The 18,277-nt window shown below is 37.4% G+C and overlaps 1 protein-coding gene across 10 annotated transcripts in view; it reads right to left on the reverse strand.

Moving 5' to 3' along the window:
- Positions 1-18,277, reverse strand: part of LOC140546168 (receptor-type tyrosine-protein phosphatase eta-like) — a 54,264-nt gene that overhangs the window by 27,047 nt on the left and 8,940 nt on the right. For 9 of the 10 annotated variants that reach the window (XM_072669430.1, XM_072669438.1, XM_072669414.1 and 6 more), the window contains exons 2-10: positions 13,499-13,700; positions 4,298-4,558; positions 3,904-4,164; positions 3,510-3,770; positions 3,116-3,376; positions 2,722-2,982; positions 2,330-2,590; positions 1,936-2,196; positions 1,542-1,802 (exon numbers count right to left, since the gene is read on the reverse strand). In XM_072669430.1, coding sequence (XP_072525531.1) covers positions 1,542-1,802; positions 1,936-2,196; positions 2,330-2,590; positions 2,722-2,982; positions 3,116-3,376; positions 3,510-3,770; positions 3,904-4,164; positions 4,298-4,558; positions 13,499-13,700 — 2,290 coding nt within the window. The remainder of the gene's footprint in view (positions 1-1,541; positions 1,803-1,935; positions 2,197-2,329; positions 2,591-2,721; positions 2,983-3,115; positions 3,377-3,509; positions 3,771-3,903; positions 4,165-4,297; positions 4,559-13,498; positions 13,701-18,277) is intronic. The other variant, XM_072669421.1, reaches the window with a different exon arrangement.

The raw sequence follows: 18,277 nt of genomic DNA on the forward strand, positions 1-18,277 counted from the left end.
CAAGTGGGGTCAGCTGGCTGCTGGTGCCAAAAACCTGAGGCTTGAGGGTTATGTGCCCTTTCTCTGGCCCTCTGACGTATGCGGTTGTCCAGGCGTATGCACAAGTCATAGAGAACATGCTGTGCAGCAGCCTCAAGACGGGCCTATCTGTCACTGCTAGTTCTCCAGCCACTATTGCCGGTGGACTTGCATCGTTATTGACCATTTTTAAAATAATAATTCCAGACATGAGTAGCTCCTTCCATTAAATTAGATAACACTGTCCATCAAAACCACACTCAAAACACGACTGGTTCTGAGTATGTATCCTGGATATTTGAGTATACTCAACTTTTTTGTACTTAGTTCACTGCACAACACCTACAACATCTGTAAAGTATTGAAATTTAAATTTCTTGGCTATTCCTAATATTGACTGTGAAGAAGTCATAGCCCTAAGAAGCTAATTATGGTCTGAGACCTGGAATTTCCCCACTGCGGGACTAATAAAGGACTATCTTATCTTAAATGTACACTCAAACATTTGCATGGTGCTCCTTACCTTATTTCACTCTAAAATGTACAAAAACAAAAATAACACACTAATCTGTTAAACGAAAATCTTTAACTTCTTAATCTTTTTCTCCTTTAACTATTCAGAGTACAAAAAATTGACTTCAGCATGCCACTGTACATACTGTATATGGAGCACTAAACAGATACAGTTACATACACAGACACTGATACACACACTAATGTACAGCCTACTGCCTAATGGTGACCTCAGGAACATCCCACATGTTCTATAAAGGGCCTTATAACAGAGATACAGACATTTAAAATCTCAAAACACACATACTGAAGCCTCAGTCATGAACATCCATGGGCACATACATAATGGGTTTGTTCTGTTATGTGACCTTAGGGATCTGTAAGTTACAAGGTCTTCCTCTAAAAATTATATGTCAAAAAAATGAACAGTACGCTGTAAAACCCACACCACACAACATCTTGAGGTTCACCATCAACTCTGTTTGCTTGTGTGGATTTGTGATTGTTTCCAAATAGACACTTCATTTCCAGTCTGCTTTCTCTGATTTTTGGCTGATCATTCAGAAAGAGCAATCTAATGCATGTTATATCAACTGAAAACCCATCTCTTTCAAGAGCATCTGTTAAAGTTTCATTGCTTTTACACCACATATGGTGCTTATTGTCTTGTTCTTCTCCACAAGTTTTTCATAGACTAGTAATCCATTAAATTAATTCAGAAATTGTGCATTGCTTGTAAATTGATTGTATCAGGTATTGTGTGGCTCATCTCTGTCAGTTTTAGAGATTCAAGTACCTTGAATCCGGGGCTTATCGACAGTAACTTTGGATATTCTAAGTGAATAACTGGAAAAGAGTATCTGCTAAGAGTCATAAATGGAAATGACAGATTATATAGGTAGATATATAGAACACTAAACATACAGATTCAAGTGTACATATATACTTGCATTGCTGTACAGATAAGATTTAAATACTGTGAAATGCCTCTGCCTGCAGTGCAAACATACTTGTAAACGTTGAGTTCTGAGTGGATGCTCCTGCAGTTACTCCGTCTGCAGCAACTGCAGTGACATTAAAGGTGTAGTTCACTCCAGCAGCCAGACCAGTCACTGTGTAAGATGTGTCTGAAGTGTTTTTCGTGTTAGACACATTGCCATTTATCCATTCTACTCTATAAGAGACATTGCTTCCTGGTTTAAAATTCCAGCTTAGAAACACAGATGATGTGGTCTGGTTAGAGACGATGAGATTGGTGACTGCATCTGGCCCTGTAAACACACACACACATTCACTCACATATGCAGTTTTAAGGAACATACAAGTCCTTAAGTAGGTGATTAGGTCTACCTACAATTTCCACTTTCATTAATTTAGAAAGTAGATCGGTACTACAGGACGTACTTGTGAACGTTGAGTTCTGAACTGATGCTCCTGTAGTTACTCCGTCTGCAGCAACTGCAGTGACATTGAATGTGTAGTTCACTCCAGCAGTCAGATCAGTGACTTTGCAAGACTTGTCTGAAGTGTTTTTCGTGTAAGACACATTGCCATTCATCCATTCTACTCTATAAGAGACATTGCTTCCTGGTTTAAAATTCCAGCTTAGAAACACAGATGATGTGGTCTGGTTAGAGGCGATGAGATTGGTGACAGCATCTGGCCCTGTAAACACACACACACATTCACTCACATATGCAGTTTTAAGGAACATACAAGCCCTTGAGCAGGTGATTAGGTCTACCTACAATTTCCACTTTTATTAATTTAGAACGTAGATCTGTACTACAGAACATACTTGTGAACGTTGAGTTCTGAGTTGATGCTCCTGCAGTTACTCCGTCTGCAGCAACTGCAGTGACATTGAATGTGTAGTTCACTCCAGCAGTCAGATTAGTCACTGTGTAAGATGTGTCTGAAGTGTTTTTCGTGTTAAACACATTGCCATTCATCCATTCTACTCTATAAGAGACACTGCTTCCTGGTTTAAAATTCCAGCTTAGAAACACAGATGATGTGGTCTGGTTAGAGACGATGAGATTGGTGACTGCATCTGGCCCTGTAAACACACACACATTCACTCACATATGCAGTTTTAAGGAACATACAAGTCCTTAAGTAGGTGATTAGGTCTACCTACAATTTCCACTTTTATTAATTTAGAACGTAGATCTGTACTACAGAACATACTTGTGAACGTTGAGTTCTGAGTTGATGCTCCTGCAGTTACTCCGTCTGCAGCAACTGCAGTGACACTGAAGGTGTAGTTCACTCCAGCAGTCAGATTAGTCACTGTGTAAGATGTGTCTGAAGTGTTATCCGTGTTAGACACACTGCCATTAGTCCATTCTACTCTATAAGAGACACTGCTTCCTTGTTTAAAATTCCAGCTTAGAAACACAGACGATGTGGTCTGGTTAGAGACGATGAGATTGGTGACTGCATCTGGCCCTGTAAACACACACACACATTCACTCACATATGCAGTTTTAAGGAACATACAAGTCCTTAAGTAGGTGATTAGGTCTACCTACAATTTCCACTTTCATTAATTTAGAAAGTAGATCGGTACTACAGGACGTACTTGTGAACGTTGAGTTCTGAACTGATGCTCCTGTAGTTACTCCGTCTGCAGCAACTGCAGTGACATTGAATGTGTAGTTCACTCCAGCAGTCAGATCAGTGACTTTGTAAGACTTGTCTGAAGTGTTTTTCGTGTAAGACACATTGCCATTCATCCATTCTACTCTATAAGAGACATTGCTTCCTGGTTTAAAATTCCAGCTTAGAAACACAGATGATGTGGTCTGGTTAGAGGCGATGAGATTGGTGACAGCATCTGGCCCTGTAAACACACACACACATTCACTCACATATGCAGTTTTAAGGAACATACAAGTCCTTAAGTAGGTGATTAGGTCTACCTACAATTTCCACTTTTATTAATTTAGAAAGCAGATCGGTACTACAGGACGTACTTGTGAACGCTGAGTTCTGAACTGATGCTCCTGTAGTTACTCCGTCTGCAGCAACTGCAGTGACATTGAATGTGTAGTTCACTCCAGCAGTCAGATTAGTCACTGTGTAAGACATGTCTGAAGTGTTTTTCGTGTTAGACACATTGCCATTCATCCATTCTACTCTATAAGAGACATTGCTTCCTGGTTTAAAATTCCAGCTTAGAAACACAGATGATGTGGTCTGGTTAGAGACGATGAGATTGGTGACTGCATCTGGCCCTGTAAACACACACACACATTCACTCACATATGCAGTTTTAATAAACATACAAGTCTTTGAGTAGGTGATTAGGTCTACCTACAATTTCCACTTTTATTAATTTAGAAAGTAGATCGGTACTACAGGACGTACTTGTGAACGTTGAGTTCTGAACTGATGCTCCTGTAGTTACTCCGTCTGCAGCAACTGCAGTGACATTGAATGTGTAGTTCACTCCAGCAGTCAGATCAGTGACTTTGTAAGACTTGTCTGAAGTGTTTTTCGTGTTAGACACATTGCCATTCATCCATTCTACTCTATAAGAGACATTGCTTCCTGGTTTAAAATTCCAGCTTAGAAACACAGATGATGTGGTCTGGTTAGAGGCGGTGAGATTGGTGACAGCATCTGGCCCTGTAAACACACACACACATTCACTCACATATGCAGTTTTAAGAAACATACAAGCCCTTGAGCAGGTGATTAGGTCTACCTACAATTTCCACTTTTATTAATTTAGAACGTAGATCTGTACTACAGAACATACTTGTGAACGTTGAGTTCTGAATTGATGCTCTTGCAGTTACTCCGTCTGCAGCAAATGCAGTGACATTGAAGGTGTAGTTCACTCCAGCAGTCAGATTAGTCACTGTGTAAGATGTGTCTGAAGTGTTATCCGTGTTAGACACACTGCCATTAGTCCATTCTACTCTATAAGAGACACTGCTTTCTTGTTTAAAATTCCAGCTTAGAAACACAGACGATGTGGTCTGGTTAGAGACGATGAGACTGGTGACCGCAACTGGCCCTGTAAACACACACACATTCACTCACATATGCAGTTTTAAGGAACATACACAAAAGCTTCTGGATGAACCCATTCATTGCAGTTGACTCTGGAACATCTTCTAACCTCTAAACAAACCAGAACACATTATTAAGTAACAGTTTTCCCCACTACAAAGTCTGTGATTGTCAGGTTCTACTGTTCAGTTTATGATGACCTAAATTGAGAGGGTTAGGGCTCCCCAACTGCAAAGTAAGATATTTCTTACATTAATATTTGCTTCCGTATTAATCATTTGTATCAGATTTTACTATTTAGATTGGGATTCTCCTGCCCTTGTTTTCAGGTTTTCTATGTAGGCAGTAGCAAATGCCTTGGTATTTCCCTGCATGCATCATTTTATTCTCTAACAAAGAACACCTTTATTCGTCCTACTGGATCTTTAGAGCATTTCAAGACATTATGGCTATATGGCTATATTCAAGCCGGCTATGTGGTGAACTATGCAACCAGAAGCTAACCACAAAGATGCTGTTGTACTAGTATTAAAGTGCCAGCTATACTGGAGGCACATACATGATGTTAGAGCGTATTGTACCATCTATATACCATGAGCTAAATGTATACTCAAAATGAGACTGAACCAGAGCTCCCTGCAGTTGTTAGTGGGAGCTTTGGTTCAGTCTCACTTTGATTACGCGATCAGTTTGTATGCTGGTTTAACTTAGAAATTCAAGAATAAATGAAACAAACTGCTTGGGGTCATATAAACCATCCATGTACACATCCAGAATCGGCTCATTTTAAATGGAAGAAGTGTAAAAGTGTAAAAAAAAATGTTAACAAAAGATAAAATCATTGAAAACAGAGTATATACTTGTGTATATGGACTGTCTTTCACAGCAGGTATCTATATGCAATTTTAAGATCATGTGTTGGAACATAAATTGCCATACATTTGAATGTTGTTTTTTAACACTTGTCCCGAATACATAAGTCTGCAGTCAGGGCCAATTCTTAAATTCTTCTAATTTTTAAAAATGCGCATTGTTGCAAAATGGTATATCTGTATATACCATTTTATTATTTTCCCTGCACACAAACACTCAAGCTGAGAAGAACAAGGTTTTTCACCTGCAAAAAAGAGCAGTTTCTATAAGAGAAGTTTTTTTTAGTCATGAATGTGATAAGTCAAAGCAGTCATGTGACAAGATGAACCACACAACCCCACATGCAGCATCAGGAGCGGATAGCTTCCACACACGCAGCAGACACACCAGAATCTGTTTGAAGGGAACCCAGACCACCGAGATGAGATCGAAAACAGCTTTTACACTTAACCAAATATACCATACTCGTGGAGCAAAAATGAGTCACTAACACAAACTAACAGACTGTGCTAAAATAAGTCACTAATACAAACAAACAGACTGTGCCCAAATAAGTCAATAATACAAACAAACAGACTGTGCCCAAATAAGTCAATAATACAAACAGACTGTGCCCAAATAAGTCAATAATACAATAAAAAATAAGTCACTAATACAAACAAACAGACTGTGCCAAAATAATTCAAACAAACAGACTGTGCCAAAAAAGGCACTAATACAAACAGACTGTGCCAAAATAATTCACTAATACACTAAGACTGTGCTAAAATAAGTCACTAATACAAACAAACAGACTGTGCCCAAATAAGTCAATAATACAAACAAACAGACTGTGCCAAAATAAGTCACTAATGCAAACAAACAGACTGCCAAAATAATTCACTAATACGAACAGACTGTGCCAAAATAAGTCACTAATGCAAACAAACAGACTGCCAAAATAATTCACTAATACGAACAGACTGTGCCAAAATAAGTCACTAATATGAACAGACTGTGCCAAAATAATTCACTAATACAAACAGACTGTGTCCAAATAAGTCACTAATACAAACAAACAGACTATGCCAAAATAAGTCTCTAACACAAACAAACAGACTGTGCCTAAATAAGTCACTAATACAGACTGTGTCAAAATAAGTCACTAACACAAACAAACAGACTGTGCCAAAAAAGGCACTAATACAAACAGACTGTGCCAAAATAATTCACTAATACAAACAAACAGACTGTGCCAAAATAAGTCACTAATACAAAGACTGTGCCAAAATAAGTCACTAATATGAAAAGACTGTGCCAAGATAAGTCTCTAATACAAATAAACAGACTGTGCCGAAATAGGTCACTAATATGAACACTGTGCCAAAATAAGTCACTAAGACAAACAGACTGTGCCAAAAAAGTCATTAACACAAACAAACAGACTGTGTAACTGTGTCAAAATAAGTCACTAATACAAATAGACTGTGCCAAAATAAGTTACTAATACAAATAGACTGTGCCAAACTAAGTTACTAACAGAAAAGACCGTGTCAATAATTAATACAAACGAAGCATACACACAACATACTTTCAAACTGAACGCTAAAACTACTTTATCACATCTCTCACGTCTCCTTTTTCTCTTTTTTGATCTGATCAGTGAATCAACAACCGTGATCCGCACTGCGAGTTATGTCATTTGTTACACCACCAACTATTCCATTCAGCAATATTACTGGATTTTACACAAAAATGACTTCAGATGGCAAAGACAGCAAGTGCACCATCAAAATAATTCTGAAGCTGTTATTTTAAGGTAGAATTGCTACTATGTTGCTTTAAAACTAGCAAAATGAGTTTATCTCAGTACATGAATAAAAATTTAAGGAAAGTAATCAGAAATAAGAAGTTATTGTTTTGACAACACAGTGTGGTTTTGACAGGATTTATAGCATGTACTACACAACTTACTTGTGAATGCTGAGATAATAAATTATATTATTATTATTGCAAATTATACAAATACACAAATACATTATACACAAATAAAACTGTATATAGTCTATAGCTGCAGGGTCTACAGACTCAGGCCTCATCAACAATAGCTTTAAACTGCATCTGGACACAGTACTTACCATTGCTTGCAACTGCTTACAAATGATTATTTAATATGACTGTACTGAATTTGAGTAAATAATTAAACATTCAGTTTTAGGCTCTGCAGCTTGTTTTGTTTTGTCTCTGGCCTGTTTTTAACAAACAGGTTTTCTATTAATATATTTTATATACACTGGCCTTTATGGAGCTACATCATTTCTCCCAAAACCTTCAATATTTACTGCTGACCCTGAACAAATGCCATTAAAGTCTTTTTTTTATCTGCATTACTGGGAGGCTTCCACACAATACAAAAAGGAAGCAGATTCACTAGCTCTGTCTTACAGTAGGTGGGGCTGTTCAGCTTTATGAGGCTGTAGTTGATGAAAGAGAAGCAGGAAGTAGAAAATGCTTTAGATTGCATCCAAAAGCATACTTTACTAGCTTATCTGTCAAGGTGGTTGCCCTGACATCTGACAACTTCTCAGACTCTCATTTTGCTAAATATGACTCTCTTCTATGTTGCTATATATGTACATCCAAAATCTACTCTGCCTTTTGGCCTTTTTCGACCCCAAAGAAATTGCTCATTTTATAAAGTATTAATGACAAAATGAATAACATGGGGATGGTGCTTCTGATGTCGTATCTCTAGCACCCTCAAGAGTATTTGTGGGTGGTGTTTCTGATGTTGCATTCACATTAGTAGCTGCAGGAGTATTATTTGAGGATGGTGTTTCTGATTGTGTATTCTCATTATTACCTGCAGGAGTATTATTTGAGGATGGTGTTTCTGAGGGTGTATTCTCATTATTACCTGCAGGAGTAGTATTTGAGGATGTTGTTTCTGATGGTGTAATCTCATTAGTAGCTGCAGGAGTATTACTTGAGGACGGAGTTTCTGAAGTTGCATTTGCATGATTACCTGCAGGAGTATTATTTGAGGATGGTGTTTCTGATGTTGCATTCACATTATTACTTGCAGGAGTATTATTTGAGGATGTTGTTTCTGATGGTGTATTCTCATTAGTAGCTGCAGGAGTATTATTTGAGGATGGTGTTTCTGAGGGTGTATTCTCCTTATTACCTGCAGGAGTAGTATTTGAGGATGGTGATGCTGTGTTCTCATTAGTAGCTGCAGGAATATTATTTGTGGATGGTGCCTCTAATGTAATACCATTAGTAGCTGCAGGAGTATTGCTTGAGGATGGAGTTTCTGAAGTTGAATTTGCCTGATTACCTGCAGGTGTATTATTTTTAAATGATGTTTCTGATGGTGTAATCTCATTACTACTTGCAGTAGTAGCACTTGTGGATGGTGTTTTTGATGGTGTATTCTCATTAGCAGCTGCAGGAGTATTAATTGAGGATGGTGATTCTGAGGGTGTAATCTCATTAGTAGCTGCAGGAGTATTACTTGAGGAAGGAGTTTCTGAAGTTGAATTTGCATGATTACCTGCAGGTGTATTATTTTTAAATGATGTTTCTGATGGTGTAATCTCATTACTACTTGCAGTAGTAGTACTTGTGGATGGTGTTTCTGATGGTGTAATCTCATTAGTAGCTGCAGGAGTATTATTTGATGATGGTGATGTTGTAATCTCATTAGTAGCTGCAGGAGTATTATTTGATGATGGTGATGTTGTAATCTCATTAGTAGCTGCAGGAGTATTATTTGATGATGGTGATGTTGTAATCTCATTAGTAGCTGCAGGAGTATTATTTGATGATGGTGATGGTGTAATCTCATTAGTAGCTGCAGGAGTATTATTTGATGATGGTGATGCTGTGTTCTCATTAGTAGCTGTAGGAGTATTATTTGAGGATGGTGATGCTGTGTTCTCATTAGTAGCTGTAGGAGTATTATTTGTGGATGGTACCTCTAATGTAATACCATTAGTAGCTGCAGGAGTATTACTTGAGGATGGAGTTTCTGAAGTTGAATTTGCATGATTACCTGCAGGTGTATTATTTTTAAATGATGTTTCTGATGGTGTATTCTCATTACTACTTGCAGTAGTAGCATTTGTGGATGGTGTTTCTGATGGTGTATTCTCATTAGTAGCTGCAGGAGTATTATTTGATGATGGTGATGTTGTAATCTCATTATTACCTGCAGGAGTATTATTTGAGGATGTTGTTTCTGATGGTGTAATCTCATTATTAGCTGCAGGTGTATTAATTGTGGATAGAGTTTTTGATGGTGTATTCTCATTAGTAGCTGCAGGAGTATTATTTGATGATGGTATTTCTGATGGTGTATTCTCATTAGTAGCTGCAGGAGTATTATTTGTGGATGGTGCCTCTAATGTAATACCATTAGTAGCTGCAGGAGTATTGCTTGAGGATGGAGTTTCTGAGGTTGCATTTGCATGATTACCTGCAGGTGTATTATTTTTAAATGATGTTTCTGATGTTGTAATCTCATTACTACTTGCAGTAGTAGCACTTGTGGATGGTGTTTCTGATGGTGTATTCTCATTAGCAGCGGCAGGAGTATTACTTGATGATGGTGTTTCTGATGGTGTATTCTTATTAGTAGCTGCAGGAGTATTACTTGATGATGGTGTTTCTGATGGTGTATTCTCATTAGTAGCTGCAGGAGTATTATTTGATGATGGTGATGTTGCAATCTCATTATTTCCGGCAGGTGTAGTATCTGTGGATGGTGATGTTGTATGCTCATTAGTAGCTGCAGGAGTATTACTTGAGGATGGAGTTTCTGATGTTGAATTTGCATGATTACCTGCAAGAGTATTTTTAAATGATGTTTCTGATGTTGTAATCTTATTAGTGCTTGTAGTAGTAGCACTAGTGGATGGTGTTTCTGATGGTGTATTCTCATTAGCAGCTGCCGGAGTATTATTTGATGATGGTGTTTCTGATGGTGTATTCTCATTAGTAGCTGCAGGAGTATTATTTGATAATGGTGATGTTGCAATCTCATTATTACCTGCAGGAGTGTTATTTGATGATGGTGATGTTGCAATCTCATTATTTCCGGAAGGTGTAGTATCTGTGGATAGTGATGTTGTATGCTCATTAGTAGTTGCAGGAGTATTACTTGAAGATGGAGTTTCTGATGTTGCATTTGCATGATTACCTGCAAGAGTATTATTTGTAAATGATGTTTCTGATGTTGTAATCTCATTAGTGCTTGTAGTAGTAGCACTTGTGGATGGTGTTTCTGATAGTGTATTCTCATTAGCAGCTGCCAGAGTATTATTTGATGATGGTGTTTCTGATGGTGTTTTCTTATTATTACCTGCAGGAGTATTATTTGATGATGGTGATGTTGTAATCTCATTATTACCTGCCGGAGTACTATTTGATGATGGTATTTCTGATGGTGTAATCTCATTACTACTTGCAGTAGTAGTACTTGTGGATGGTGTTTCTGATGGTGTATTCTCATTAGTAGCTGCAGGAGTATTATTTGAGGATGGTGTTTCTGATGGTGTAATCTCATTACTACTTGCAGTAGTAGTACTTGTGGATGGTGTTTCTGATGGTGTAATCTCATTATTACCTGCCGGAGTACTATTTGATGATGGTGTTTCTGATGGTGTATTCTCATTAGTAGCTGCAGGAGTGTTATTTGATGATTGTGATGTTGCAATCTCATTATTTCTGGCAGGTGTAGTATCTGTGGATGGTGATGTTGTATGCTCATTAGTAGCTGCAGGAGTATTTTTTGTGGATTGTTTATCTAATGTAATACCATAAGTAGCTGCAGGAGTATTATTTGTGGATGGTGCCTCTAATGTAATACCATTAGTAGCTGCAGGTGTATTGCTTGAGGATGGAGTTTCTGATGTTGCATTTACATGATTACTTGCAGGAGTATTATTTTTAAATGATGTTTCTGATGTTGTAATCTCATTAGTAGCTGCAGAAGTATTATTTGAGGATGGTGTTTCTGATGGTGTATTCTCATTATTACCTACAGGAGTATTATTTGAGGATGGTGATGTAATCTCATTAGTAGCTGCAGGAGTATTATTTGAGGATGGTGTTTCTGAGGGTGTAATCTCATTATTACCTGCAGGAGTATTAATTGTGGATAGAGTTTCTGATGGTGTAATCTCATTAGTAGCTGCAGGAGTATTATTTGATGATGGTGTTTCTGATGGTGTATTCTCATTAGTAGCTGCAGGAGTATTATTTGAGGATGGTGTTTCTGATGGTGTAATCTCATTATTACCTGCCGGAGTACTATTTGATGATGGTGTTTTTGATGGTGTATTCTCATTAGTAGCTGCAGGAGTATTACTTGATGATGGTGTTTCTGATGGTGTATTCTCATTAGTAGCTGCAGGAGTATTATTTGATGATGGTGATGTTGCAATCTCATTATTTCCGGCAGGTGTAGTATCTGTGGATGGTGATGTTGTATGCTCATTAGTAGCTGCAGGAGTATTTTTTGTGGATTGTGTATCTAATGTAATACCATAAGTAGCTGCAGGAGTATTATTTGTGGATGGTGCCTCTAATGTAATACCATTAGTAGCTGCAGGAGTATTGCTTGAGGATGGAGTTTCTGATGTTGCATTTGCATGATTACTTGCAGGAGTATTATTTTTAAATAATGTTTTTGATGGTGTATTCTCATTAGTAGCTGCAGGAGTATTATTTGAGGATAGAGTTTCTGATGGTGTATTCTCATTGGTAGCTGCAGGAGTATTAATTGAGGATAGAGTTTCTGATGGTGTATTCTCATTAGTAGCTGCAGGAGTATTATTTGAGGATAGAGTTTCTGATGGTGTATTCTCATTATTACCTGCAGGAGTATTAATTGAGGATAGAGTTTCTGATGGTGTATTCTCATTAGTAGCTGCAGGAGTATTATTTGAGGATAGAGTTTCTGATGGTGTATTCTCATTATTACCTGCAGGAGTATTAATTGAGGATAGAGTTTCTGATGGTGTATTCTCATTAGTAGCTGCAGGAGTATTATTTGATGATGGTGTTTCTGATGGTGTAATCTTATTATTACCTGCAGGAGTATTATTTGATGCTGGTGTTTCTGATGGTGTATTCTCATTAGTAGCTGCAGGAGTATTATTTGATGATGGTGTTTCTGATGGTGTAATCTCATTATTACCTGCAGGAGTATTATTTGATGATGGTGTTTCTGATGGTGTAATCTCATTAGTAGCTGCAGGAGTGTTATTTGATGATGGTGATGGTGTAATCTCATTATTACCTGCAGGAGTAGTATTTGTGGATGGTGTTTCTGATGGTGTATTCTCATTAGTAGCTGCAGGAGTATTATTTGAGGATGGTGTTTCTGATAGTGTACTCTCATTAGTAGCTGCAGGAGTGTTATTTGATATTGGCGATGCTGCATTCTCATTATTTCCAGCAGGTATAGTATCTGTGGATGGTGTATGCTCATTAGTAGCAGCAGGAGTATTATTTGAGGATGGTGTATTTAATGTAATACCATTAGTAGCTGCAGGATTATTGCTTGAGGATGGAGTTTCTGAGGTTGCATTTGCATGATTACCTGCAGGTGTATTATTTTTAAATGATGTTTCTGATGGTGTAATCTCATTTCTACTTGCAGTAGTAGCACTTGTGGATGGTGTTTCTGATGGTGTATTCTCATTAGCAGCTGCAGGAGTATTAATTGAGGATGGTGTTTCTGAGGGTGTAATCTCATTAGTACCTGCAGGAGTATTATTTGAGGATGGTGTTTCTGAGGGTGTAATCTCATTAGTAGCTGCAGGAGTATTATTTGAGGATGGTGTTTCTGAGGGTGTAATCTCATTAGTAGCTGCAGGGGTATTATTTGAGGATGGTGTTTCTGATGGTGTATTCTCATTGGTAGCTGCAGGAGTATTATTTGAGGATAGAGTTTTTGATGGTGTATTCTCATTAGTAGCTGCAGGAGTATTATTTGAGGATGGTGTTTCTGATGTAATCTCATTAGTAGCTGAAGCAATATTATTTATGAATGGTGTTTCTGATGTTGTAATCTCATTACTACCTGCAGTAGTAGCACTTGTTTCTGATGGTGTATTCCCATTAGTAGCCGCAGAAGTAACATTTGTGATTCCTGCGCCCTCTGTAGATGATGATGGTCTTGTACCAACACTGTTTGTGGACAATGTTTCTGAAGTGCTGGATGTAGAGGCAGTGCTGAGTGTGGTTGATTGTTCATTACCCTCTGCAGTTAGTGAGCTAAAGCCCTGTAAGAAATAAAACAGCCCAGTCAACACAATAACAAACATATCATGAAGGGCATAAATCTATTTTGGACTTGTGGAGAACTCAATATATATATATATATATATATATATATACACAGTGGGGAAAAAAGTATTTAGTCAGTCACCAATTGTGCAAGTTCTCCCACTTAAAAAAAATGAGAGAGGCCTGTAATTGACATCTGACAAATAATATATTTTAACTTTAAAATCAAGCTTTAACACTACATTTTATGGCATGGACGCAAAAGGGGTGTTCTTCTGATGACTTTTGTCATATTTGTGCAGATGCTGCTGCATAGTAGAACTGTGCAATACTGATTTGCTCTTCTAGTAACTTACAAGAAGTTTCTAGTCTGCCAGACCTCAACCTGACCTACGCCATTCCTGTAAACTGACATTTCTTAATTATATAACCAACTGAGGAAAAGGCTACCTGAAAACCACCTTATCCTGCTTGGTGGGATTCAGTTTTTTTTTTATTTTTAGAGTGCTAGGCATCTGCTTACAGGAGCCCATGGCTGTTGATAGCTGGGAAAAGGTTTTAGGAGTATTTATAAAGCTTTGACATTTGCCTCCTCTGGCCTGGCTGTGACTGTAAACAAGCCATAGCCCTAACAATCAAATTACAGTCTGAGAAAGTCTTTTGGGGTGCCCAAACCTTAGTGCACCATTCATTTATTTCACTATCTTGAAAAATTGTATAAAACAAAAATGATTACACTAATTTTACTTATATAGATGAAAATAACATTTCATCTTTCACTTTTTCGAGATCAGTTCTTCTGATACTCAAATATAAATATATTTTTTGACCAGGGGTGTCCAAATCTGTGTGCACCACACTGTAATCTACAGTCACAAAGTAAATGTCTCAATCAAATCACATTTTCATTCAGAATACCTCAAACTAACATATGTACTAAAACTGCATAATATGGAAAAATGCCAGCCAAATTTGCTTTGCATATCTTACTCTTTTTCACTTAATGCATTTTTGTCAACCATTTTTGTAATGCATTTTGTAATGCATTTTTGTCAACCACTGGTTAACATCTGGCTATGGGAGCTGTTTAGCTCTAACTTGTGGAATACACCTAATATTTGGGTCGGATTAAGGTTTGATCACATTCTCACAATAAACAAACCACTTCATCTCCTCTTTAGGGACTCAGGTGTAAAAACACTCTCAGTTTATGTCTGCAGCCAAATCCAGAAGACATTGTTCATCAAAACCATACTGCCATTATTCTAGAATAGCTAGAATAATTAACACTTGCTTTAGATACTTACGTACATTTAAACACAAGTGTTTACTAAACTACAGTAGAAAAAATATGAATATTAAATACATAGTAGAATAGTACATTAATACAGTATAAATAATGTTTTAATTTCACCAACACTTTAGATAGTTGGCTAGTTGGTTAGTTAGCTAACATTTGTTCATGCTTAGGCTACTTCTGCCTAAGCTGAGGCTTGTGACACCAATAACTGTATTCAGCTATAAACAATATATTGGCCAACACTAATCATTACTCGCCTCGTCATTAAATAAAATAGAACAAATTAGGAATATTAGAAATAAGGTGCATGTTTAAGGAAACATATAATTATTGCATAAATGAAGTCATATGATGGTAGATGTTTATTATAGAATTATTAATATACACATATAATTACATATGTATTATATAGAACCATGAGAACTCCTATGCCACATTGCAGATACAATACTAATGTTTTGTAGTCCAAAACTGACAAATGTAAGACCTAAATGTGTCCAACTATAAGCATACATGATATGTGTCAATACAACTTACAGCACACAACTGTATACTCCATTAAAGCATTTTAGTGTCAGACAAACACTAATAATATTGTCACTATTCCTTAGTAGTCTAAAACTCTATAGTAGTCTATAACGTTGTTAAAACTCTACTGCAATGTTTTCCAAATTCGGTATAAGGAAGACATAATGTTGGTCACTATCCACTGTATATGAATATTAAACACAATTATTAAACATTAAAATATTTGTCATATATTAGAGAACATATACTAGAGAACATCATTATTAGAGAATGTGTCGGATCAGTTTTACACAGCATGTATTGTACTGCAGTATTTGACAGCAATTGTGAGGCAAAGTCATTACAGTTGTGGGTTGTAAGGTGAGACAATCAGGGACAATTAATTTCAGTTTACAGTTTGCAGTACAAAATGGCTAGATAAAAGGCAGTGTAAATTGTATATTATCAGAGTTCTGGTAATTAGAGGTTAATATTAATATTAATATTAATATTAATATTAGAGGTGTAAATTAAATGCATATTACAAAAAAATATGTTACAGGTAATTCTTAGAACCATAACATGGTATTCTATGCATTTCTTATGCAAACTAAACTAATCAAATGTGTTTCATCAGCTGTTCAATTTTATTCTTATTACCAAACTGACAACACAAATTACCGTTTCTATAGGAATAACAATGAACACACCTTAAAAATGCTACTGAAATTTGATCAGACTTCTATTTAATAACTGTAACAGATATTGTACTCAGATGCTCTCTTTCGTATCTTGTCACGAACCACAGAGCCCCTCTGTCACTTTAATCATTAATGAAATCTTGGGTGAAAGGCATTTCACAAACATACCAAGCGCATGATCCAATGAGCTGTACTGACCACCATTTACAAAATAATTCACCCAACTATGAAACTGTTCTGTTGCTACTGCTTTCAGAGAAGCTCTTTCTAAGCTGTAGTTACTAAAGCCATGACGTTATCAACACTCATCACAAGTAAAATGGCAGTTCTGAGAAACGCTTTAATACTGCATATTAATTTCATTTTAAGTATTTAAAACTGCCCTTAAATGGCCCCCTGGTTATTGTAAGACCCGCACAATGGGTCTGTAGCCTAGCCTTGGCACTCAATGAGCAGGAAAAGCTCCATACTGAGCCCACAATTACCACTTCCCACTCTGACTATTCTCAAAGGGCCTTGCATTACTGCTTACCTATTTCTGGTGCTATTCCTAAACACTGGCCTGTTTCCACCTCACTACACTAATCTTTGAGAAGGTCACAGAACTATCTACAACAACTAGTTAGAACAATCAATTTATTAGCTCTGTAGTTAAGCTCTCATCTCTGTTTTATAAATTACACAATTTACAATCCTAATCCCCCACTGAATATCCTCCTAAAAATATCCAACATGAGGTCTTTGGGTTAGGAGGCAGAAAAAGCACATATAAACAAAACATAACTGAAAGAGAGCCAAAGAAGTATAAAGAGTGCTCTTAAGATGTGGCTCATCTTTCAGCACTAGAAGTGGTAATGTATTCACACTGATGAGCCAAAATATGTTACAAGGTAAGCGAACAGGGAGTTCTTGTAGTTAGATGTTGGATGCAGGCATAAAGACCTGAGCACATCATTCTGGCCATATCACGACCAAATCCTTCTGGCTAGAGAACTAGGTCAGCACTTTTCCAAAACACCAAGGCTTGTGGGAGGCTCTCAGTATTTAGTTCACACACTATAGCCATTGCATAGCAGCACAAGCAGTGAAATCTAACTCTGCAACCCATACTTCAATACACAGTCACATTAGTGAATTGGGGCAGTGAGCACCAAGGGAGAACTGGTGGTTAGGTCCCTTGCTCAACCATGGCATCTCAGCTGTGAATGTTAAGGGAGAAGAAAACATTCCTTGGCCTCCCAAATCCCCACAACACACAGTACATCGCACCCTGTTGTGCATGGGACTGCATAGCCGAGTGCCCATTATAACGCCTGTCCTCTATCGAAAGTTATAGAAAACTGCAAATACAGTTAACAAAAGCAATTCAGCTTCAATTCAGCAAATGTTTCCTCCCGATTCACTATTTTTTCAGTCTGTTTGCATGCTGGGAAAAAAATGTCTAGTCATCCCCGACTCTGTTAATGGGAAACAAACAAAATGGCTCAGGTCTAGCCATACAACTCATGCTTTAGTGCATGAATTTGAGGGGCAGAGCTTTTGAAGAAGCACTGAAGGGGTGTTTTTGTTTTGCTGTGGAGCTTAAATATCAACTGCCGCTTCCCAGAATCACGTACACTGCCTTTAATTGACCACCACTGATTCCTTTGTCATGGTAGACATATACATTTCAGTTAACTGTTTCATTTTATTTAGTTTCATTATTTTACATTTTCATTGCAACAAACATGCTCAGCTTACACTGAACAGCAATTACAATATAACCACTGACAGCTCAGTTCTTGGAGTTGATGTGTTAGAAGCAGGACAAATAGGCAAATAGTGATAGAAAACATCAAGAGCCAATTTAAGATGGCTAGACGACTGTGTCAGAGCATCTCGAAAACAGAAAAAAAGTCTTGTGGGATGTTCCCAGTACGCAGTGCTCAGAACCTATCCAAAGTGCTCCAATAAGGGACAACTGGCAAACTGACAACAAAGTCATGTGTACTTAGGGCTCATCAATGCAATCCATGGAGGCCCCACCTCACAACTTACAGGGCCTAAAGGATCTGCTGCTATCATC

Source organism: Salminus brasiliensis, chromosome 2, assembly GCF_030463535.1.
Source record: "Salminus brasiliensis chromosome 2, fSalBra1.hap2, whole genome shotgun sequence".
NCBI lineage: Eukaryota > Metazoa > Chordata > Actinopteri > Characiformes > Bryconidae > Salminus > Salminus brasiliensis.